The sequence below is a fragment of the Trachurus trachurus genome (genome assembly GCF_905171665.1).
Source record: "Trachurus trachurus genome assembly, chromosome: 17".
NCBI lineage: Eukaryota > Metazoa > Chordata > Actinopteri > Carangiformes > Carangidae > Trachurus > Trachurus trachurus.
The window spans coordinates 18,807,321-18,832,524 of NC_139900.1; the positions used below are offsets into that span (position 1 = coordinate 18,807,321).

The 25,204-nt window shown below is 46.8% G+C and overlaps 1 protein-coding gene across 2 annotated transcripts in view; it reads left to right on the forward strand.

The window, feature by feature from the left end:
- Positions 1-262: 262 nt before the first annotated feature.
- Positions 263-25,204, forward strand: part of chd7 (chromodomain helicase DNA binding protein 7) — a 72,998-nt gene continuing 48,056 nt past the window's right edge. For both annotated transcript variants that reach the window (XM_083991905.1, XM_083991906.1), the window contains exons 1-3: positions 263-552; positions 17,367-18,997; positions 19,972-20,303. In XM_083991905.1, coding sequence (XP_083848031.1) covers positions 17,488-18,997; positions 19,972-20,303 — 1,842 coding nt within the window. In that variant the 5' untranslated portion in view covers positions 263-552; positions 17,367-17,487. The remainder of the gene's footprint in view (positions 553-17,366; positions 18,998-19,971; positions 20,304-25,204) is intronic.

Genomic DNA, 25,204 nt, shown 5'->3' on the forward strand with positions numbered 1-25,204 from the left:
TTCTGTTGTGTCTACCTTATTCATTACGTCGTTCTGCGTAAACACTTTAATTTAAACTCATTATTTTTACACAACAAACCGTCGTCTAATTGACTCCGTGTATTTTCCCCACCTCATCCCTACACGAGAACTCATATAGCGAGCTCCACACGGGCATGGCGAGGTCAGTGACCGCGCACGCCGCCTGTTTATCTGTATGAGAGGTCCTCGGGAGCGCGCCCCCCCTGGCCAAGGAAGGTGAGCGAGTGTCTGGAGGGGAGGACTCGGGAGCGCGACCAGCCGAGGGATCGATCGGATTAAACTCGATTCGAGTGAAATTAACACAAAGGAGAGAAGAGCAACGCACACTAGTCGGCGAGGTTGCGGATGCGAGACACGCCGGAGAAATATTTAATGAAAAACATAAAACTTGAACTTTTTTCCCCTCTGTTTATTTATATTTCATACGAAAAAAGGACCACGGTGGATTTTTTTTTCAAGCAAGCGGAGATACTAACCCTACCAACAAGGAGTTGATTTTGATAAAAAGCCTAAAGTGACCGAGCTTGCTGGGTAAGCTAACAAATGCATTTTTCGACTGAGTGGATTTTTAATTTTGTCGAACATATTTCAGTCCAAGAGCCTCAGTTTCATTGTAACCACAGGTTCTCGTTTAGGACCTTTTTATTCTCTCTGAATAGTAAGTTTTCCATACTTTTCAGCGCTGCCGGACTCTTTAATCCGCCGTGGCAGTTGGGATTTCAGTCGAACGGGCATTTCGGTCCGATCCGACTCGGTGCATGGGGTTGTGTTCAGGGCTGCTGGTTTATTTAGCGTCTCTTTAATTTTCTCACTTTCAGCAGAAAGTCATTGAAGGTCCATGTAGCTGCCATGCCGACATGCTAACAATAGCAAGTTTAGCTTTGCCACCCGCTGTATCGCTCTCTCTTCACACACACATACACATACACACACATACACACGCACAACAGTCCCATTACTCAGTTGAAAAGTGGAAAGAAAAAAATTCCAGCTCAACGCGGAGAGCGTCTCTGTCTCCGAGTCCGTTTCCCCCGACTACTTGTTGAATTTTGTAAAAGGAAATATTGACTTGATTGTGTTTTAAAAGTGTGTGTTAGCACTGTTAGCTAATTGTGTTGAAGCCTCCAGGAGACACGAGGTGGCTCGAGCGTAGAGGTGAGTCACTGGCCGACTGAATGAGCGCAGCTCTGAGGGAGATTCCCAGCGGAGGATACTTGGCATATTCGGCCAAAAACCGCTTCGCCTGGGTTGAATTAAAGTGTTTCCATATAAAACTACGAATAATAGTTGTATTTCTACTGAGTTAGTGTGTTTTTATTGGAATGGGGCAGTGTGAAGTGTACGTAGTAGTCGCTAGTTTTATTGGACGGAAGGGATAGAGCAGTGGAGAGGAGGAGGAGGAGGGGGGTCGGCGAGGCCAGGCGGTCATTCCACACAACCGTGTTTTTTTTACGTTGTTTCTAACACTATTTATGTCACCAAAAGCTCTCCAAGTGTACAGTGGGCACCCGTGCACTGATGTGCAGCCTTGGAGTTGAGAGTAAAGTGTCTTATTTTGAGGGGAAAACCGTGATGAGCGCGTCGTCGCTCGGTCCGAAACGACGTGCGAAACACCGCTGATAGGCTAATTAGCCGTGCTGCTAGCCGCTGGAGGTTAGCCCAGCGCTAGGACACAGAAGTTCAGCTAGCCTGCTAGTGGCTCCTCATCCTCATTGTGTACGAGCGGAGACCATTCCCCCCCTACCCCCACCCCCGGGTAACCGTCGGCGCATAGCTTTCGGGCAGGGAATTTAACTTTATGAATCTTTAGTTTCACTTTTTTGTCGAAGTTAAAGCGCAAACTAAGACTACCTGTCCTCCCGAGCTGTTTTCTAAGTTTTGGTGTTTGTTATGACAGATGGTTTTGTAACGTTGCGCTGTATCCGGCGACCGAAGTTTGATAAGCACCACGGCTACACTTGTTACTCGGTGCGGACGGGAGAAAAGGCTTCTCACAACACCTGCCGGTGCTTCTTACACGGCCGACTGTGTTTCTCCCTCTCCAGCTCGCCTTCACTGCGCGTCCGTGCTGCTGCCCTCTCTCTCCATTATGTGTGCTACAATCGGTCAACTTGCATAATGGTCACCCTGTCGCTCTCACATATTTTTGACCGCGCTAAATTTACTGGAACAAACAAACAATAAAAAAAAAACCTTCGCGTTGTGCCCTTAGTGCGCACACACTGAAACACACACACACTCGTTGCTATTCATTCTCACATGGTGGTTTTATTCACAGTCTGACACATTCAGTGGACATGTGCTAGTTCGTTATTTTCCTCCTCCTGTCTGCTTCAGAGCCAGGAGCCTGCTACCCCCACCACCTTGTGTCTGTGAGCCAAGATGGCAGCTAGTCATGTTTAGCAGGCCACAGAGGGAGAGATAAGAGGCCCCGTCCACACACACAACAGATGTTCAGCACTATTTGGTCTCTCTCGTTTGTCTCCTTGTCCTTTCTTGTGGTTAAAGTTGAGGCACTCTTTCCTCCCTTTGGGCTTTAAAAAGGCTGCCTTGGTTTGTTAGAGAGGCAGCTGGTCCAAGTTGTTTTAACTTGGACACAAGTTTAATTCCCCCTTACGTGATGTGGATTTAGTGACAAATCAAACACTTTTGCATTTGAGACATAGACTTTTATCAGCTTCATTTGAATACTGGTACTTTTTTCTTTTTAAACAGAGGCTGTTTTTTTTTTTCAAACTCATTTAGTCTTCTCTGGAAGTTGTGTAGGTGACCTTGGAGTTGCTTGTCTTAACTTTGGCTGGTCGGCCTTGGGGTATAAAAAACATTTGACATGTGGATAATACCAGTATTCACAGAGTAAAATATTGCACTAACATTTATACCAAGTAACATGTTTTATTCTCAGTTTGTCTACTAGTTGCTGGATTACATTACTTTATCATTACTTTGTCACCAGGCTTTAAAAAAATCATTTTTCGTGAGTAAATACACATTTTTGATATTTGTCATTCTCGTGACCAACGGCCTCATACACACCATCAGAAATCCCTGCCACCTTACACTTAAGGGGTCAGTTGGGGGTACATTATACTAGGCAAAGAGACTCATTTACTTTAACACTTTTAATTTCCATACAAATATAATTGTTAGGTTACATGTGGCGGCTTTGTTCCGTTGCTCTACAGTGTTTGAGCCTCTGAATTGCTCAGAGCAAGAGGTCAGATGAGGTCAAATTGTTTTGTGCATCCCCTAATATCTATCAGACCACTGTAAAATGTGCTTGACAATACTGTTAATGTTGCGGCCATTCTTGATGCCTTTGACCATAGAACTTAATTATTTTTTTGCACATCGTCCCAAGGCGTTACCATCAGAGTGAAACACACTCTGGATGATTTTTCACTTAACGACTTTTGAAAGTGTCATTGTTAGTCATTTGTTTTGAAAAAAAATGCCCTCTTTCTAGTGTTGAACTCATCTTTCCTGTCCCCTAAGAGTTTTTTTTTTTTTTGGGGGGGGGGGGGGGGGGGGGGGGGGTTGTTTTGCCTCATGACTGGCACTGTAGCTTTAATCAATTTAAAAAACAATGCAAGCAAGATCAGGGGAGAATCACACACTTGAAACCGTGTATGGGTGATGCTGATTTGTTCTTATTTGCATAGTTTGTGGGGATTGTTGTATTTATGAGGTTGCTGCAGATTGTACGAACTTCCTTCCTGTGGGCTTTTTCACTCTGCACTTTTTTATGATCAGACACCAGACTTGAAAGTAATCACAGAAGCATTCTTGTACTTTTAGTGAGGTTTATAAAAGCTGTAGTTTTTTTTAGAGTTGTATTCTACAGACCAGCGGGAAGCAGGGAGCTGCTGACATCCAGTTGTTCCAGGAGGGGAGTTGGGATGGAGAGCCCGGTGTTGGTGTTGGCTCAGCCTGAGCTCTAGTGTTTGTAAAGGTGGCCATTTTGTCTCCTATCATCATGGGATGTGGACGGCAAGCCCTGTTACTACAGATGAGAAGTGGTGCTGTTGTTTGTCTCTTTCATCTCGCCATCCCATCATCGCTCCACCTCCACCCACTCCCTGTTTGCCCATGAGCTCCCTCCTCTTCTTTCTGCTCTTCATTCACACCTTCTCTGTCTCTCTTGTTCTCTCTCTCTCCATCTTTGCTGTCTGTCTGACCCCCCCCTCCACCCCCACACCCCCTCTTCCCAACCACACACACACACACTCATGCTCTCCCATTACCAGCCAAGAGGTTAGCACCATGGTGAAATTCAAAACTGTTGTCATGCCTGTCTCTCTCGCTCTCTCATCCCTCCTTCTCACCTGTCACTCCCTCTGCCCCCTTTGCTTCGCTCGTCTCCTCTATGCCCCCCCACCACCCCCTCCTGCAGCAAGGGCCTTCTGGACCAAGTGCTATGCCTAGAGAAGAGGCTGGTGTTAATAAAGCTCTCAAGTGTTTCTGTGTGGGCTGAATGTGTTTTTCGCTCTCTCTCTCTCTCATTTTGTGCATGTGTTTATGTTTCATCATATTTGTGGGCCCCTGTAACTGGACTGGACCCCACAAGTTTAAATTGTGGTTTGATGGTTTTTACAGGTCTGAGTTGGAATCAGGTCTTGGTCAGGTTAAGAGTTGGGATTAGGCATTGAGTTGTGATAGTTTTGGACAAAGGAGTTCTTCATGTCAGCGACGGATCCGCACAAAGATAGATAAACCACAGTGTGTGTGTGAGAGATGACAGCCTGTCAAGTACTCTGATCCATACATGTACCTGCCTTCTAATCTACCCTTGAACCCCCCCGGTGTTGATGTATGACACATCCTGTGTTGCCTCTTCTTCCTTCTGTTATCATACATTGTCTAACCTTGCTGCTGCTGCTGCTGGGAAACAAATACGCCAAACTAAAACACGGGAAACATTCTGGCCTGTTGAATCCCAAAAAATGTTCTGCATGGATTTCTGAAGTGTCCCGGTTGTGTGTGTGTGTGTGTGTTGCGGCATCCATGCACACCCTTCTCCTGCTCCTCATTTCCACACAGCTGATGAGAATGTGTTACTTGCTTTGGGATCAACAACCTATAGGAGGATGGAGATGAATGTGAGGCTAGTAAGATGGGTCAATATGTGAAGCACATGCAAGACAAGGGGGATGTACCTCCTTAGAAAAGATGTGTGTGTACCTGTTCCCATCCCATCTCCTCTTAAATGATTCTTTTGCTCAGTGTGGTTGTTATTGTCAGCTGAAGTTGGTCATTATCTACACTGCCACGGCAACTGGGATCCCATCAAGCTGAAACATAACCCAGCTGTAGTTGTAAAAAGCAGTTCATAGGACTTTGTTCAGGCCCACAACGGAAGCACTTTTGATCCTCAAGAAGAAGGTGGGGGGTGGGGGCGTCCACAGCTTTATAGTGAGGGCCCTGGCAGTTAATTGGTTGTTAGCAGGCAGGCAGGCGGGGCAGGGAAGGGAAGGGAAGTGGCCAATATCTGTGAAAACAGTCCAGACCTGCCTGCCCCATTGAGGGCATGTCAATTGTAGTGATTGATTGGGGGGAGGTGTAGAGGGGTGGGTAGCATGCTGGAGAGCCCGGTCTATATACCCCATGCGTGTGCGCCTTCCTGTTTGCTCTTCCGTGAAGGCCTACGCCACCGTCGCCAGGGTTGTGGGAAATTCATCAAGAAAACCCGTTCCTTAGTAACTCCTGTCTTATTCATATTTAGTTTAAAAATTAAAATCTAGACCGAGAATCAAGAAAGCACTCCCTGTGATGTTCTCATCAGAAGTATTTCCATGTACTTTCTCTACGCTGTGATGACAAATCTCTCAACAGCCCAAAACCACTGGTGTTTTTTTTTTTCTTCTTCTTCTTCTTTTTTGAAAAAGTGGAAGAGGACTCCCAGTTTGTGACAAATCCTCTAGTTTTTGACAAGGCTCTCTCCTTTTGAAATTTAGAGTTGCAGGGTTTTTCCCCAAAAGGCTGTCGCGGTGGCAGTTTGCCGGTGTGAAAGCTCATTTGCATCACTGAGCAACTATTTCCCCCCACCTCACCTGCAGCAGTTTGATTTCTGATTGTCATGTAGGTTTGCATCCTCCATATCAAATGGGGGGGGTTTTCTTTATGATAAAATGATGCTTCTGATGTCATTCTCAGCGAGTCTGTGAGAAGAGTGGAGAGTGACCACGATGGCTGTGCAGAGACCAGTGTCACAGGCACACAATTTTTTTTGTGATCAGTTGATACCAACTGACCTGTTACCATCACCCCCACCCCCCAACCTGAGCTGGATGTGGACTAGATGCTGCAGCTTCTTGTTGAACATGCTACTTGTATTATATTAAACTTACTTGGCACTTTATTAGGAACACTCTTGTCTCTCCCAATGCTCCCTTTTCAGTACAGCTTCAGTTTTTCATGATATGGAAACCAGTTTGCGTTGCTAACCCCATTGTCTTTGTTAGCAGCTGTTGTGGAGTTAAAGGTCCAGTGTGTAACAATTGGCAAAATCTGAATACTACCCATGAATATATTTGTCTAACTGTATAATCGCTATAAAATTTGTTTGGGTTTCATAGCTATATAATTCTTCTTTTATAATATAGCAAGGGTGTTGCTTTAGAAAGTGTCGCCATCTTGTGCCGCCATGTTTGTACGGCAGCCTGAATGGAAAATCTAGCCAGTCAGAGAGCGAGTTTTACGTTCATGAATAAACCTACGAAGAAGAAGGGGTAGGAAACAGCAGGCATATCGTATAATAGTTTAGATCTTCACCTCATGAAATACTCCCAGTCGTGGTAAACATGTTTTTTGTCCTCTGAGGCACCCGTCACTTTGCCGATGGGAGGGGTGAGTGTGAGCGAGTGAACGCTGCAGTCTAGAATCTGAATGCTAGATACCATGATTTTTACACACTGGACCTTTAAGATTTTGCTACACAGTGGACTGTGTAGTGTGATATACAGTATGTTCATCATGTCTTCTTTTTTCAGTTGGAGCTTTTTGCTTCTGTTTAAAAGAAGCAAAAATTAAGTGGCCAGTGTGCCCTAAGAAGCTTGACGAAGAAGATCATTTTTAATGTTTAAAAGGTTGTTTTAAAATGATAATGTGATGGTGTGAAGTTAACATGGTGTCGTGAACCTGTCCTGTGTCCAGGACCCTGTGTCCCTCTGGAAGACACTGTGCCGTCTGGGTAGTAGAGTGGTTATCTAAGCTAAGGTAGCTTTTCTTTCAGCCCGAACTGATCCTGATTGCTACTACAGTGCTCGGTGGGTGTATATTGAACATACATTAGAAACGTGTTGCTCCCACTTCACAGCCAACACAGCTTGAGTTTCCATTCAAAGTGGCATACCGAATCGCTGCATGTTTCCATCCACGCAAATTATATGAATACCGGTATTAGGAGTTGGTGGTTGAGATAAACAGCCAGAAAGAGGGCAGTAAAGTAATTACCATCAACATCAAACCTCAACATAATGACAGACTGGAATTTATGTTTTTTTTTTTTCTCAGAGGAACATTGCAGTTGCCTCAGTGATCAGATGATTTGATGTGCTGCTGCTTTGTGTCTCGTCAGTGGAGCAGAAGCTTCAGTGGATCTGTAAGTCACAGGCCCCCGTTTCCTCTGCTTTGCTTCCTTCAGCTTTGACGCATCAACTTTTTTCGCTTAAGCCGAGATTCAGCCTTCTTCCTAGAAACACTACAACTCAAATTGAATCCCAGACATATTGAAATTACACAGAAAGACACGCGAGTAGAAAATCCACCCAGTTTCAGACCAAAAGAGAAAAGAAATGCTCCGTTAAAGAGCCATCACTCTGGTTTGACTTCCGCATGGTGGACTGTAGCTTGCTTCATTTGCATCAGGCTCATTCAGAACGCGTCTCCAAGCCCAAAAAGCATCTAGTGACCTCTTTAACGAGAGATCAGACACAGGGTATCTAACGCAATATAAATTCCCTTTTCGTCGTTGATTTGACTCGGTTTTCTGTGATTTGAGACGCCGCCCGTGTGCAGTGACTTGAATATCGACTTTGTGGGTCACACTTGCACCAGCGTTGTGACCGTTGGGAGCCGATCGACTCATCATTTTGACAGCAGAGACCGTCCCCTTCAGATGGCACTAAACGGAAGTGGAAGGCCACTCATCGTGACAGTCCACTGTATACAGAATGATTCTTTTTTCTTTTTTTTTTCTTATTGCCAACTTTTGAAAAGTCGAGGAACAACTCACAATAATTATTATCTAACAATCATTTCCATCTTGTGTTGCTGCACCTCTCCCAGTTTCTATTCTCCCCTCTCTCGCTAGATACTCTGACGAGAATGTGAGTGATTTCCAGAGACCAGACGCTCAGTTTCAAAATCATATAACAGGTTCTTTTAGCTCACTGAACACACACACACACACACACACACACACACACACACACACACACACACACTCTCTCCCTCTCCACTAGCAGGTTCCTTTGCCCCCCTCTCCTTCTACTGTGCCTGTCTCTCGCCCTCTGTGTCCTCTGTGATCAGGCTGAGAGCTGGCCAGTGGTTTTTCCTACCACATGGTAAAGGCAGGGAACAGATTGGATAAACACAGCCCTTTCCTGCTGACCCACCCCCACTGCCCCCCCCCCCCACCTCACACACACACACACACACACACACTGTCCATTAACGAAGCAGCCGTGCGTAACATAACCAGATTTTCTCTAGCTTCACTGCTTCTCTCTTTCTTCTCTCTCTCTCTCTCTCTCTCTAGACCACCACCACCACCCCCCCTCCTCACCCGCTTCTCCTCCTCCTCCTCCTCCTCTTCTCTCTTCCTTCCTTCCGGGCCTCAAATCCCAGCCCCAAACACACGGCCCTGCATCCCCTCACTTGAGCGTAATTACACACACAGCTAGCCAGCTCCTGCACGCTGTCCTCCATTTGGGAACAAAGGTATAAATTATAGCGGCTTAGATCCTAGTGGTAACGGGGGAGGTGGGTTGGGTGGGTGGGTGGGTGCACACGTGTTCTCCAGAGGAAGAGGGAGATCACTCAATATCAGTTGCGTCTATTTAGGCGGCGTCTGCCTGTGAGCTTTTCGGTGTAGTTTTTAGTTTTTCTCAGGCTTTGTTGTGTTTGTCTGTGCCTGCCCGCGTCTCAGAGGAAACACGGTGTTGTTGACATGGCAGAGATTTCCTGTTGTAGAGCCTGGAGGCTACAGACAGTTTAGCCGCCAAACTGTTGACAGCACAGACAGGACTGCATTCAGTCGCTGTTGGCTGATCACTCTTCCTCCTTTCTGTCTTTCTTTCGTCACCGCAGACTCGGATTGTGTACACTTAAGTGATTTACGCCGCGGCCCATTGTGACTTTTTAAAGCATTTGCAACGGATAAAATCTGCAGATGTCCTTATTGCCGTCCAAGTTTAGAAAAAACAAACAAAACTGATAAAGAAACAGATGGTTTTGACCTCTCAGATCAGCACAATGTCCAAACTGTCCTCCAGATTCCTCCGACTAGGACAGAGAGTCGTGCAAACACAGTTGAGACCTAGAAACATTCGGCCTGTGCCAAAGCGGAGCAGAGCGCCTACAGCTTTTCATTCCACACACGGTGACGTCAGAGACCAACACACCTTTACTCGGTCTGGAAGAAGTTATTACTTAAATGATGCGGTGTAGGAACAGGTAGAACCAGAAATTTGACACGTGGGTTTTGTTTGTGTTGTTGACACATTTTCAAATTTTATAGCCAACAAATGTGTAGGTGCAAGAAGTTGACATTTAAATTGGATAAAACTTTTTAGTATTTTTTTTTAAACAGGACTAACCACCGGTCCAGTTGTGAGATTCGCCACATGTGAGTGGGACACATGTGCGGTCGTGCATTGATGACTGTTTTCATTAGAGTTCCTGTTTGGGTTTGTGTTAAATGAAGGCTCATCTCCACTGCTGCACTCTGAATGGCTGTGTAATGCCTCTGGGCTGCTGGAGAGGCCATTCAGTCGCACTCAACTTGGCAGCGACGTTCTGTGGTTTCAGCTCGGCTGAACGGGACCGGCCTCGATAATTGTGGTTTTGACAGAGCTGCACAGTCAGTGTGTGAATTCCTGAGCCGCGGCACCGGCCATCGCCACTTCATTTATCAAGTCGGCTCCGACCGTACGCGTCAGAGCCGCTCGGCGATCGGGTACGGTTTCAGGTGAGAGAGGAACATGTGGAGCTGTTAATTATGTTGTTGGACCCGGCAGCGTGCGTGTGGCCGCCTCCAAAAAGCTAGATAAGAAAACGGTTTCAATCAAAGCGCTTCTGCAGTTTCTCTGGTTTCAGTTTGAGTTAGGTTGCAAAACGGACTTGATTCCTGTTTTCAAACCATCTCAGCTGCCACACTGATTTAATTTGTCATGAGTGGCCAGCACACTGCCTAGTGCCTACTGTCAGGCAGCAGGTTCCCTAGAATATACAGCTCACAGTACAGCATGGCCATCATTTGTGTGTATTGTAGGTAGAGGTAGAAGTGGCTGATCTGACATCGAGATCATAACAAGGCTTGAATTATAACCCATGATCAGCGCTCCTCTGCTTTCTTCAGGTGCATGTCTGCTGGACGTCCTGTCTCCTGTTTTCAAATTGTGTCACAACAGCTTTACCTTGAGCTTATGTTATTTTACAAATTGTATTAATTAGCCTCTATTTCTAAGTGTTTTAATTTGAAGGTTCAGTCGCTGCAGACTATCCACCTTTTTCCGAATGTCAAAAACGGAAGCCGGTTTTGCTCTTATGGTGGAATTGTATGTTAAAAGTTGCTGTGATGATCCATGCATTTCACCAGATTTTCAATGAAGAAGGGAAAAACAAAAGATCAATGCTTTTATCACAACTGGTTAGCAACAGTTTAACTAAATACTGCATAGGGCACACTGTATGCCAGAGTAAAGTCAGATTACACACCTTAATAAATGTAGTATTCAGTCAATATTTTAATTAGCAGCTATCTTGATCATTGATAACTCCAATCACTTTTCAAACAGGCCTGGTCCATAAGGAGTTTCTGATTGGGGGGTAAAAAACATGGTGCGACTTTGATTTCATGGTTAAATGTGGATCGTTCCTCAGAATTAGACAAAGTAGCCATTGTTGTACCTGAAATCAGACTGTTGGTGAACCATAGATAACGGTGGCTGCTCTCTCACAGGGGTGATGAAGTTCTTCTATTGAGTCATCATCATCTTGAAACCGGCCCCTCTTTTTCGGAGGTTGAGTATTAACAGGCCGTCACCTCTGAAAACACTGATAAGATCAGCGTGCGCTCGTAAAGCCGCATAACTGAACACAACCTCTCAGTTGTGTCACTATTGTTTTCTCTTTCTGGCTGTGAACAGTTCATTGACAGGCCTGAAGAGCAGCCTTGCTGTTGGTAACAACACACACATGTTAACCACCATGTGTTTGAGCCCATGCTGAGAAGGAAAGTGGTTTTATTATGCTGTGATATACAGCTGCAGCTATTATTATTATTATTATTATTATTATTATTATTATTATTATTATTATTATTATTATTATTATTATTATTATTATTATCAGTTATGTGATAAACGGATCACTCTTGTCCAAACAACAGTTCAAAACTCAAAGAGATGCCACAAGCATATTTCCTACCTGTGGGAAACGCTGTATTTCATACGCTGAGTGGTTACAGTGGCAGATGGAGATGACTCAAATTTGGCTTTTTAACACTCCCGCTTCACTTGATTTGTTTCTGAGGGCACACTACACCTCACTACGATGTTGACATGTTCACGCTGAATCAAAATGCAAAGAGCCTTGCGTCGGTGTGGGTGTGTTGCTACAGTTACCACAGAGAAATGTGAGTCCACTGCGAAAGACTTGATCAGATGGCGAGACATTACGCAGCACCCCGGAAAAAAGTTATGAATAAGAGCCGCGGCGTGATTGATAAAAACCTGACTGAACATTCAATATGCAACTTTGGTTTTAAAGGTACAACATGTCACAACAGATCATTCTGAATGAAGCATCGTGGTGCTGGCCTACAAATCAGACTCTCCATATGGTAGAGGAATATGAGGGCTGCAACTAACGATTATTTTCATTATCGATCAATCTGTTGATTATTTGAACGATTAATCGATTAGTTGTTTGGTCAATAAAATCTTGAAAAATGTTAATCAGTATTTCCCAAACCACAAGATGACGTCCTCAAATATCTTGTTTTGAAGAGAGACTCAGTTTATTGTCAAAGGAGCAAAGAAATCAGAAATATTCACATTTTAAGAAGCTGAAATCAAAAAATCTCAAACCGATTATTTTATTATCAAAATAGTTGACGATTAATTTAATAATTGATTATTGTTCGGTTAATGGATTAATTGTTGCAGCTCTATTCTGAATGAATCATTGTGGTGCTGGCCTACAAATCAGACTCATCATATGGTAGAGGAATATCAGGGCTGCAACTAATGATTATTTTCATTATCGATCAATCTGTTGATTATTTAATCGATAAGTTGTTTGGTCAATAAAATGTTGAAAAAACCCACAAGATGACGTCCTCAGATGTCTTGTTTTGGCCACAAACCAAAGAGATACTCAGTTTATTGTCATAAAAAAACAAAACAAAAAATATTCACATTTAAGATCAGAGAATTTTAACTTTTCTTCTTCTACCCATTATTTTATTATCAAAATAGTTGACAATTAATTTAATAATCGATTAATTGTTGCAGCTCTATTGTGAATGAAGCCTTGTGTTGCTACAGAAACGCCCTGGCCTGCAAATCAGACTCTCCATATGGTAGAGGAATATGCTTGTTTGGCACAGATAGCGTCCAAAATGATGTCATTTGCCATCCCACAAAACCTGCAGCTCATCACAACCACTCTATCAGACGATATAATCACTTCTCTTCCACATCGCTCAGCTGAATCACACAGAAACCGTCCTTGATGCTTATGAGGTAAACAGAACCCGTGCTGTTGATGGTTTCCTAGATGACGGTGGACAGTATAGATGCCTACCTCTTCCTCGTGGTTGTCAGGGTAGATGTGGTCCACCCCCCCCCCCCTGGGCTCCTCACCACGTGTAGCCTTACGGCAGAAGGAGGAGGAGGAGAGAGAGAGGGGTGTGGTTGGCTAAATGCCTCATCCTTTGATGAGATTTGACGTCTAAATCGGCACATTGACCGTTCACCTAATTCCCTCCGCGGTAACAGCTGGGCCTCGGTTGCCAAACGTGTGCGTGTGTGTTTTGCGTGTGTGTTTGCCGTGAGATAGAGATGAGCGTTTGAGCCGGGGCCGAAATGGAAGAGGAGAGAGGAGGAGGAGGAGGCCGGGCGTCTGCTCCACGGCCCAGGGAACATTCACTCTGCGAGAATCTCTTAGTAGAGTTGTGATCTGATGAAAGCCCCAAGGAACACACACACACACACAGAGAGAGCCAACCAGCGCTGATATAACTACAGTTATTCTGTATCGTACAACTCATTGTAACATAGTGTGTGTCGGGCAGAGCTGACAGGAAATCAGTTGCCTTTGTAGTAGCTTGCAGCAAAGGATGTGAAATTACACTTGATTACTCTCACCTGCCACAGACGCATACACACACACACTTTTTTTCTAGCCTGTAGTGATTGAAATACACAGGAAGTGATGTAACACACCAGCGTTTCATAGCTGCTGCTTTTACTACTGTGGCCGGAGAAGCTGAACATAAGTTTTGTAATGGATTTGCATATCGGAACGGATGAGAGGGATGTTTGCTTTTTTTTTTTTTTTTCATCTTAACAAGTTAACGATGAATAGACAAATGAGATAAATTCACTGCTGCTATCAGAGGCTACTGTGTTGAATGTGTGTTTGCTTCTTACTCAGCTTACTAGTTGATGTTGAAAACCAAAAATCAGCACACCTTAAATGTCACTGTGGCCACTCCATTTGCTTATTTCCATAGATAGATAGATAGATAGATAATCTGAGTGCTTGAATGGGTTCATAACATTCAAATCACCCATCTATTGCCCCCCTGGATATACAGAACCAAGTAGGACTTTAACAAATTAAATATGAGTGTGGCGGCACCGCTGGCTGTCAAACTGCTACTGTGGAAAGTACAGAGATGTCAGTCTACTTGACTTAAATGCTATGTTTCCATCTCTGCCAGGAGCACACAGAGGTAATGGTATATTACAAGTATAGTAGTACTTACCATTTAAATATATTGTTCCCGAGTGCCATTATTGAAGCTGAAGTAATCTTGAACATAACATTGTAAAAAAAAAAAAAAAAAGCAGAGAGCAGCATCTGTTGGAAGTGTTTCAGAAAGAAACAGAGCGATGGGCTTGTTAACTGGTATTTACACAACAAGAATGGATGCTTCCACCAGGAGGCCAAAAGGCCAAGGGCCTGGAGGAAGGCTCTTTAATGGTGCTTTGTGTCATGTTAATGCTTACTGCTGGTCCACTGTAAGACTGAATGACCAACTGTACCTTGAACAGCAGGTGTGATGGTGAAGCACTGACTCATACATTCACTTGCTTGGTCTTGGTTAGTGTTTGTTCTTAAATGATGTAAAATCTATTCAGGAATGATACCTGGCACAGCACCACCTGTAATGACTTCTCGGTCGACTATTTGGGGGCAGCTTTAGTGGCTATTGACTGAAATTACAAATGGCTAGAACAACGAGACCATTAACATCTGTACACTGAGGTGAGCGAGTGGCTGAAATGCCTGGATAACAGTGGGGCCACCCTATGAACACATGTGGCTGTGACTGACCGAGGGAAGCGAGGGAGCCAGTCTCACCATTGGTCAGCAGAATGTCATGTGACCGAGTCATGAAGGTACCCCACCACATGGGGTACAGAGCACTGCAGTTTACCCACGGGCAATTGCCCTTTCAAAGTGAATTCGCCAAAACGTTTTAGACTTCCATCAGCTGCTTGCAATAAATCTGGTGACTTTTTGGACAAAACTTGGCTTCCTTCTCCAAGGATGGAGCTTTTACTGGCCTTGCCTGAGAGACACATCTCTCCTGCATCCAGCCAAAAGACTAAATGACAGAGAGAAGTAGCCTCCATCTTTCTCTCAACTAGTAAATACAGCCTAAAGGACAGCACAAGTTGTTTTTAAGTGTCCGGGGATTTTATCAACTTATGTTGTGATTTAAGGCTTGTAGTCGCAACTTGGACATGATTTAGAAGTGACAGCTGGTGGCTTCATGATGGGGGGAGCACTTCAGTCACTGTTTCTGACTGACAACAGTAAAATAATGGGGAAAAACATAGTGGTATTGTGAATTCAACCATATGTGCATACTGTATCAGCACAGAGGGACCAATTCAAATACAAAGCAGTGATGTCAGTTGCTTGTGGCGCTCCTTACAAGGTCCAGTCAGGTACCAGGTTCTGCTGAAGTCCTGCTTCTGCAGTGTTAACTCTGTGACTGAGAGCAGCATCCAGTTTTTCAATCGTTCACATCGGCCCTGTGACAGGAAGCAGCGGCGCTTGTGAAACACACAAACGCTACACTGCCACTTAATATTTGCTAGGGGTGGGAGAAAAAAATCGATGCACATAGATATCGACAATATAACTTTTTTTTTTTTTTTTTTTTTTTTTTTTTTTTAAATATTGTGCAATGTGTATTTGTTAGCCTCTTTTACATACAGAGAGTACAGGCTTTGAAAAGGGTTTAAGTTCCCCTTATAATGGAGTATGTTAATTTATAGGCTCCTACAGTATTTGTGTGCAGATAAATGTTAAAAATGCGACAAAAAATCGAGAGAATCGGCAATATCGTAGAATCGCAATTTAAATCGAATCGCCATCCAAAAAATCGTAGAAGAATCGAATCGGGAGAAAAGCATATCGCCCCAGCCCTAATATTTGCCATTTCTTTCCTCTTATCACTGTTGTTTCTGTGACACCAAAAGGATTAATTTGACTCAAAAGCATGACTGCTGTGTGATTACCAAGCTGTCCAGGATGTACTCTGTTTCTCGCCTGATGCATCCTGGGCTAACTGTACACTCAAATCCAACTTATTTGAGGCGTGTTTGTTTTTTTATTTTAAGTCATTTTCCACCAAACTGGTTCCAGATCCGGTTCTTTGCTTTCCCTCCGCCTAAGCACCGGTTCTTGGTTCTTAAAACTGGTTCCAAGAAAGCACCAACTCTGAGCTGGTCCAGGGCTAGGAACCGATGATGCAAGGGGCTGGGGGCAAGGTTTCCTGACCAAACGGGAACAGCTAAAACATTGAATGGCCATTTTTTAAAGCGACAACAAGCGCCTGGTGTTAGGAAAAGCAAACTGGTTCTTTGGAGGCACTAGGCTGGAACCAGTTGAGCACCGAACTGGCACCAGGTTCTTTTGGGTGGAAAAGTGGAGTGTGAGTGTGGTGTGGTGGTGGCTGGGGAGTTGAAGGAGTCTGTGCAATCCTCCCTCAGCCTCCAGTACACCTACTCGTTCATGCATGCTTAGATCCACTTACAGCGCCTTGACCCTCTCCGTCTGATAGACTGAGTGTCGGCTTGGTCGCCCCGTCTCTCAGATGTTTCCTCACATTACACATTTAGGTTTTCCCTCTATAGCCAGTCCCATCAGACTGCACTGGGCTAGCTAGCCACATGGCCTGCTAGCCCAGCCGCTACCCAGCGCCTGGCTGCTGTGTGGAAGGCCCTCCCTGGTCTGTTGGCTGGCTGATTGCTGGCCGACTGGATGGCAGCTGCTGCTGTTCAAACAGAGTTGCATCTGCTGGGCCCTTTTGTTCTAACACACACACACATTCAATGACTTCAAGTGTGTGTTGAAAAAGAAAGAAGCTCTTTTGTTCGGTTGTAAAATGGAGGTGGGGGAGGGTTTGGAAGGAGTGCTAATATGAAGAGTGTGTGTTTTGGGTTGTGTGTGAATGAGGGAGAGTTTTTTTTTTTTTTCCAATTGGTGCATTTTTTTTCTGGGCTGGTTACAACAGATTAACTTGCTAAACATGCAAGTTAATCTGTTGCACCTTTGCACAAGAGCCAACAGGCTGCTGAGACGGTTGAACAAATTAGTTTGTGTGATGAACTATCCAAACAGGGACAGTAACTTTGGGGAAACTAAAAACTTGTGCTGGCCAGGATTGTGATTTATTTATGAGATTACTTTCTAAAATGTGAAAATTTCATGGTTAAAACTAAACAGTGAAATGCAGGTAAAAATAAGTGTTCAAATTATTTAATTGCTTTTTGCTTGATGTCAAAACCTTGCTTGCCATGTAATAAGAATTGAACAAGTTTGTTTAAACTATTGACAAAGTAAGATATTTCCTAACCCCTCCTTCTCTCTCTCTTCAGAACCGAATGAGGACCATGGAGTAACAAGCTTCAAATTAGCAGCTAGCTAATTAGCTCCTCACTGCACAACACACCTCCCTCCATCCAGCCCCCTCTCCATCCGAGGGCCCACCACCCAGCAATGGCGGACCCAGGGATGCTGAGTTTATTCGGGGACGATGCGGGGCTGTTCTCAGACGGACTGGACGGTCTGGGAGGTTGCTTCCCTCAGCAGCCTGCCCCCGGCCAGCCCAACCCCCTAGCCCAGCAGACCAATCCCTCTCTGAACCACGAGCACCAGGGCAACCGGGGTTACCACCAGGGAATGATCCATGGCACCGGGACCGGCCCTGGGCAACCGAAACTGGGGCAAATGTACGACCACGGCCCCTACGCGGGCTACGAGCAGTCCGGGGCCCCGGGGGGTCGAATGATGGCCCAGAACGGCCCCACCCAGGGGCCGCCAAATGTGAATCCGGCCATGAACGGCATGGCCTCCCACTACCACAACAACCCAGCTAACTCCAGCAACCCCTGCCACGGGTACCCGGGCGACGCTGGCGGAGGAGGTGGCGGTGGGGGCGGGGTCTGGGGCCAGCAGCCGCAGCAGCAGCAGCAGCAGCAGCAGGCGAGCAGACCGGCCTATCAGACGCCGCCGACGCAGCCGGGGGCCGCCCCCAATCAGATCGGAGGCTACCAGATGTCTCAAGGCAACTACGGCGGGATGCAGGGCCCGCCCACACCCAACGCAGCCCGCATGACCCAACACTACGCTCCGCAGACCATGGCCCCACCCCCTCCCGCTCAGGACCCCTCTCACTACCTGGGACACGTCGGGATGGCAGGAGGCCAGATGCGACACCCGCAGCCCCAGCCGCAGCCCCAGGGCTACCCCAACATGGGCCACGCACCCCGATACCCGCACTCCCCGTCCCGACAGCCCCCGCATGCCCACCAGCACCAACAGGGCATGGGGGGGTTCGGGGGAGGGGGAGGCCAGTACCCCGGCTACCAGGCCCAGTACGGAGCCATCGGACCCGGGATGGGCCAGAGCGCTAATGCTAACATTAGCACCAACAGCGGCCAGGCCATGGGGCCGGGGCAGCTGGGCCAGAGGTTTACCCAGGGATCGGGCCCGGCAGCGGGGCAGCAGGGCCAGCGGTACCCCCCCGCGCCGCCGCACCAACAGCAGCCCCTCCAGACCCACCCTGCCCCTATGCAGCAGCAGGCGGGCCAGCAGGGCCAGCCTATGCACCCCCTAAACCACACCCAGCACCCCCAGAACGTGCCCCAGTCCCAAAACCAGACCCCATCTCACCTCGCCCCCCCAGCTCAGGGATCCTACCCCTCCCCCTCATCCATGTCCCCCATGCGGGTTCTGGGAACCCCGACCCCTCCCCCCCAGCAGGGCAGACCCCCCAGCGCAGGACTAGCCGGGCCGCCGGAGGTGGCAGGGTACACAGCCCTGCAGTCTCCGCCCAACGCTATGCCTCATCCTCAGAGGACTCCCCAGACTCCTTTATCTGCCCCGCACCCCCAACACCAGCAGCCCCACGCCATGCCCCCCAACGCGGGGCAGATGTACCCGGGCATGGGACCACAGCGCGGCGCACAGATGGGTCCAAACAGGCCCCAGCTCCAGCAACAGCAAGGTAAGCTCCGCACAGCTGGAGGCTTCCTTATTTGTTTACTTTAACATTTTATTTTATTTAGAGACAATGAAACTTCACTGTAAACATTTACATAGTAACAGGGAGAAAAATATACATTGACATTGACAACATTGATTTGATAGTTAAGCTGTCTCATACCCTTCATGTAGTTATGTGAATAAGAAAAGAAAAAAAACAGGATTATATTGATAGTTGTGATCCAAAACTCAATTGGATTTTTAAAATTCTGTTACACCCATAAAGTATTGGAGAGAGTGTATTTGGCAATATTTGACATTAAAAATGAAAAAGTTTTTTAAATCTTGCACATATCTCTGTCTCATTAAATATGTCGTCCTGGAAATACTATATGCATGATGCCAGATGAACAGAATGGACGATGCAACAACCTCAGACGTGTTGTCAGCCCAGATGATGTAGTTGCAGCTCTGCACTAGAGCTGTCAATCTCCACTCAAATCAGATTCAAATTTCTAATGCTTCTTATGTTAAATATTCACATTTTAATTGGTTTTCTTTTTTATGTTTCCTATAGCTCATCACCTGCACCAGCTTATTATTACGTCCCGTGTCCACTAAAGGGCATTCCAACCAAATATGTTATGTAACATTTGCAAGTTTTACCAACTCAATATAAAACTTTAAGAAGGGAAACCAAAATTTTATAAGTAGTGGTGCAACGGATCACAGTTGATCCGTGATCAGCACACACAAGTGGTGGGTGGATCAATCGATTAAAACATGTTTACTAGCCCTTAATTTGCGTCGTTGCAGAAGGCAGACGTTGGAATGTCAGTTTCCACCTTAGAATTTTCTCATTTTTAATAGAATTTGAATTCTATATTGAATTCTTTTTGAGTTCAAAAAGCGTAGTTCGTTCTGACGGCCCCAGCCTACACAACACACCGTTTCTACTTGTTGTCTGTGGTTATATTGTCCCCCTCTCCTCCCCAGGACCTCACGAAGCTCCAGTCAGCCAGGGAGGGGACCAGCGTCTGCTGCAGGCCCAGCAGCAGGCCTCTCGCAGCGGGCAGCCCCTGCAGTCCTCGCCCATGGGCTTCCAGTGTCCACCTGTCAGCCAGCACGGAGCGCCGGCCTCAAACCAGGGTTTAGCGCCGCCCGCCCAGAACGCTCAGTCGCAGCAGCAGGCGCACCTGCCCCCCCACCACCTGCAGAGCACGCCCCCCCAATCCAACCAGGGATCCAACCCATGGGCGCCCACGCCTCCCACCTCTCACCCACTCTCCTCCCCCCCTCTCACCCCACAGAAAGTGCCTCACATACAGGTGAGTCTCCGTCAAACAAACGCTTTGATGTGGTAGCATCACTGCGTGTGTGTGTGTGAGTGTGTGAGAGACGGAGATCAAAACTATGTGCATTTGTTTTCATGTGTGGGTGTATTTCATCTGAATGTTTATTTTTCATGTGGGTGGGGGAATGTGTGTGTTTAGAGTGTAAGGGAAGTGTGCAGTGTGTGTGCATAAATGTGTGTGTGTACATGACATTTGAAAGCACAGCGGCGCATCGGGCCCTGCTTCACTGGGGTTTTGTGTGCGCTCATATCGGTGTGTGTGTTTTTTTTTTTTTTTTTTTTTTTTTTTGCCCTTTGTGTCTTCTGCTTTCGGCCTTGTGTGGTTGTGGTTGTGTTTCCGTGTGTGCGTGCGTGTGGGGGGGGTGGATGTGGGGGGGAATGGATTTTTGCAGCTGTTTGTTTCCTGTGAGCTGCATATCCTGAGACACGTGTGCAACACACATACACACACGCATGCACATACACAGAGAGGCGCCACCAACATAATCTCTCCTCCCTCTTGCTCCCACATCCCCCCCCACCCCACCCCCCACCCCCTCCTCTGCAGAGGAAACCTCCCTTCCTGTCTCTCCTTTCTCCCCGTCTCCTCTCTTTCCGCTCCCTCTGCCTGTCTGTCTCTCTGTTTGTCTTATCCATTTCAGGGGGGGTGGGGGGGGGCGGGTGTCATCTCTTCGTTAACGCTGCGCTGGCCGGATGTCCAGAGAGTCAGACAGTTTGTGTAGCCGGATGTCCAGAGAGACAGTTTTGAAAGAGGAGACAGTGAGAGGGGGGAAAGGAGAGAGAGAAAAAGAGGGGGGGGGAAAGCTGGAGGGTGATTAAGAGATTGGGGGAGGGGAAAACACTAAGAGGAATGAAGTGGGAAAACAAGCAAAGATCTCAAGAGAGGGAGTCTAGGATCTCAAGCAGAGAAGACGGGGAGGAAGGAGGGGGGAGGCTGGTGGGAAGCGGTTCGCAGTTCTCAATGGCAACTTCCATGTTTGTGTGTGAGCGTGCACCGTCACCGCTGCCCTGCGTCACGTGCCCCCCCTGGCTTCCATTAGCTTGTTTTGTTGCTCAAAGCCCCCTTTCTCCACTGACCCATTCACACACAATGGCAGCCCTGTGGCCACACACACACACACACGCAAAGAGAGAGAGAGAGAGAGATCTAGTCCCCTCTTTCTCTATCATTCTAGCTCCCTTCTGCTCTCTGACCAGCCCCCCCACTCCCCCCACCCCCACCTCGCAGCCCGCGCTGCTGCCATTCCTGGTTGACATTTCAGCCGTCACACTTAATTTATCCAGCACTTCTGACCTAGATGCCAGGTTGACTGGTGAGCTCCCGGTCCTCCTCACTCGCCCGTGCCCACACCGCCCCACCACCCCTCCTAAGATTCTAGCTGCAGGCCCCCCCCCCCCCCCCACCTCCATCAGCGCCCACGATCACAGACACACACACGTCGACAGCGCGGCTTGGGATAGTGCGGTCTGGAATGGGACGGCAATTGTGCCTGGAGAAATAGGATACCCTATCTGGAGTAGTACTAGCAGTGGTGTGTGTGTGTGTGTGTGTGTGTGTGTGTGTGTGTGTGTGTGTGTGTGTGTGTGTGTGTGTGTGTGTGTGTGTGTGTGTGTGTGTGTGTGTGTGTGTGTGTGTGTGTGTGTGTGTGTGTGTGCGCAGGAGGGAGTTCTCTCTGTGCCTCATGATGCACTTGTTAGAAAGAGACACACACACACACCCCAAGCTGGCCAGTCAGTCATGATGACTGTATGTCTGGTACTCTAAGCTCCATCTGTTCACTAAGCATGGTTATTACACACACACACACACACACAGGCGCGCACACGCGCACACGCACGCCTGCCTTCGTCAGCAGCTCAAGGTCACAACTCTGGCAGAGCGCTGCGCTGTGACCTTTATTCTACATCTCACACACACACACACACACACAGTGTGTTGCGTGCAGCGCTCTAGCTGACATATAACATGCCTGGCTCGCCCCTCCCCCTCCCCCGCACCCTGTCAGCGAGCTGCCGTCGCATCCATCTCACCGAGGATATGCATCTTGGAGGACACGCTTCTGACGATCCCCACAGTAGTGTGAATTTCAACACTGAAAAGGTTCCTTGAATGCCTCGTAGTCTTCTCTCAGTGATACTCAGACACTTGCCTTAACACTGCTGTTTGTTTCTGTTCATCAGAGTTGTTGATTATCCGTCCTATCAGAGCAGGGGATACCTACTTACCTACCTACCTACCGACACGGTGCCACAGACCATTAGTTTGGTTTCATCCTTATAATGAAAGATGACACATTGGTCTTTGGAGGGCACGTCATCTCTGTGTGGTCGCTTCACCCAGCTGCTTCTCAGCCAGCTGACTGACTCATCTTGGTTTTGGTGGTGGAAGTTGTATGGAAAGATCTTACCCTACCCTACCTGAAGAGCCCGCTGCTGCTAGTGTCTGAAGGCTGCGTTTCCTTCTGTACATATGCTAGATGATTTAAAGGGACATTGTGTAACTTCTCCTGTTATCTATTCACAAAAATCGATTATTTCGTTCAAAAGTACGTTTTTCATTCATCAGTAACCCCCCCCCCCCCATCAGCAAACTGAATTTGCCATTCATATCTACATGGAGCGGGTAAGCTCGGTGCTGGCTGCCATGTTTTTACGTTCAGTGGCAGCGTGACGGTAGGAAACCACGGAAACTCAGCGGAGACACTGGAGCTGTCGGCTCAGGTGGAGGTGGCGTCTGTGAAAAGTCACTGCGGTAACGCAGTGAGGAGGAATGGAGCGTTACACTGATGCTTTATTCACGTGCACAGACGGCCGTTGGTAACAAACCAGATGCCGAGAAAAAATCACACACAAAAACACTTTCCCCATAAAATGTGCAAAATCAATGTGCAGTTTTAAAAAATAATTTTCCACGAACAGGTCTCGATCATCACAAAAGTATGAATAGGCTAGTAAATGACAATATTGCAGCAGGGAAAATGAATGGGAATAAAAGTGCTTTGCATGGGATCGTCTTCTACAGTCAGGAAATGGAAGAGAAAGGCAAGCGGTCATATTCTTAGAAGTTAATGTTATTAAATGCAAACTCTGCGGGCTAGGACTGACATACGCTGGTGGAGGTACAGGTGCAATGCTTAATCATTTGAAAGGGACAAATCATGAGAACCAAAACGTTGCTTGCAGCTGCACAGGTCCCCGACAACAGGCATCAGACAGCTTCACTTGCACCTGATATGCAACAAACATGGAATTAATGCAAATTTCTGAACGGCTCAACAGTTAAACACTAAAGTTACGGCCGCTTAAACCTAAAGAATATCCATTTGTCAAATCAAATCCCTACATTATATCATAGTTTTGTTTTCAAGATTTCTGAATTAAAATTGGTTTTAACTTTTAAAGGGACCATGGATTTGTTAAGACATATGCTTGAAGGTACAGTTGGGATCTTTTTGCCTGCTTCAGTATCTGTCGACCCACATTTGATGGACTGAAACACGACGAACCAAAAGCAAGTGCTGAGAAAGTGCAGTCAAGCTTTGCAAAGGCTGGGTGTGGTACAGCAGAAGCTAATCATGGCACAACAATGATTTGATGCAAGACCGTTTTCAGACAGAAAAGTCATCATATAAAAATCATTATATATATCCATTTCTACCACAGATGAGCCCAGAACAAACCGGTTTGGTCTTGTATGTCGGTCCTGGACATAGAGACGTGGACCTGATCACATCAGATCCTGTTGAATGGAGGGAAGTAGTAGGTAGCTGATGGACAGACAGAGGACAGAGCATGGTTTCCTTTCAGCCCCATCACTTGGGACTCTTAAGTGTTTTTGCCCGGACAGATTTAACCCTTCATCGCCCCCAGCAACCCCCCCCCCCCAATCCATCCTCCATGAAACTCAACACTGTATCTGCTGTATCAGCCACGCGGCCGTCGTGTTGTGTTGCGTCTATGAAGGATGTGTTTATTTAACTGGGTTATGGGTGACGGCGTTCCAGTTAACTGTTTTAACAAGTGGATGAGGAGTATGATGATGATGATGATGATGTCGATGGCGCTTCAACAGAGAAGGATGAGACATCACATCCCTGCTGGAAAGAAGTGAACACTCTGCTGCAGCCTCCAGCCTGCGTGTGTGTGTGTGTTTATGATTGTGTAAACACTTTGTGTGTCTCCATTGTCATTCGTGTGATTGATTATCTGGGAGGCTTGGCAGGAGGACAGATTTATCGCAGGGCAACGCGCTCCCCTCATCTGTCTTTCCCTCTCTCTCTCTCTCCCTCTCTGACTGTCTGTCTCTCGCCCTCAGCTACACCTCCAGCCTCCCATTTGTGTGTCTAAACGGCCGGCTTTAAGTGTGCGCTTAGCAGGTGTTTGTGTGCAGTGGTTTGTGTGATGTGACCTTGCAGTTGTTTGGTCTGTGTGAGAGAAAGTACATTAGCATTCTCCAGTGGAAGTGGACTTTAAGTTAGACTCTTTACTCCGCCATGTGAGCACAACCAAGCTGTGTGTGTGTGTGTGTGTGTGTACAGAGGGGAGCTGCTGCTGTAGCATTTTACTCCAAACTTGCTGATGCTCACACACACCTCATTGACACACTTACACACAGCCCAAAGTGCACACACACGCACACACACACTCTCAAAGGCGCAGTCTTCTCTCACTCTCTCACATGATCCACGCACACACACACTCCCTCGTCGTGCCTTTTTGAAGTATGGAGATAATTTATTCGTGTCATGATGCCTGATTTCCCATCTGCTACTGGGACCCTGAGCAGCTGGAGAGAGAGGAAGCAGGAGGGAGGGAGGGAGGGCTAGAAGAGAGGGAAAAGGGAGGAGAGGCAGCTGGAGAGGCTCCCAACAGCTG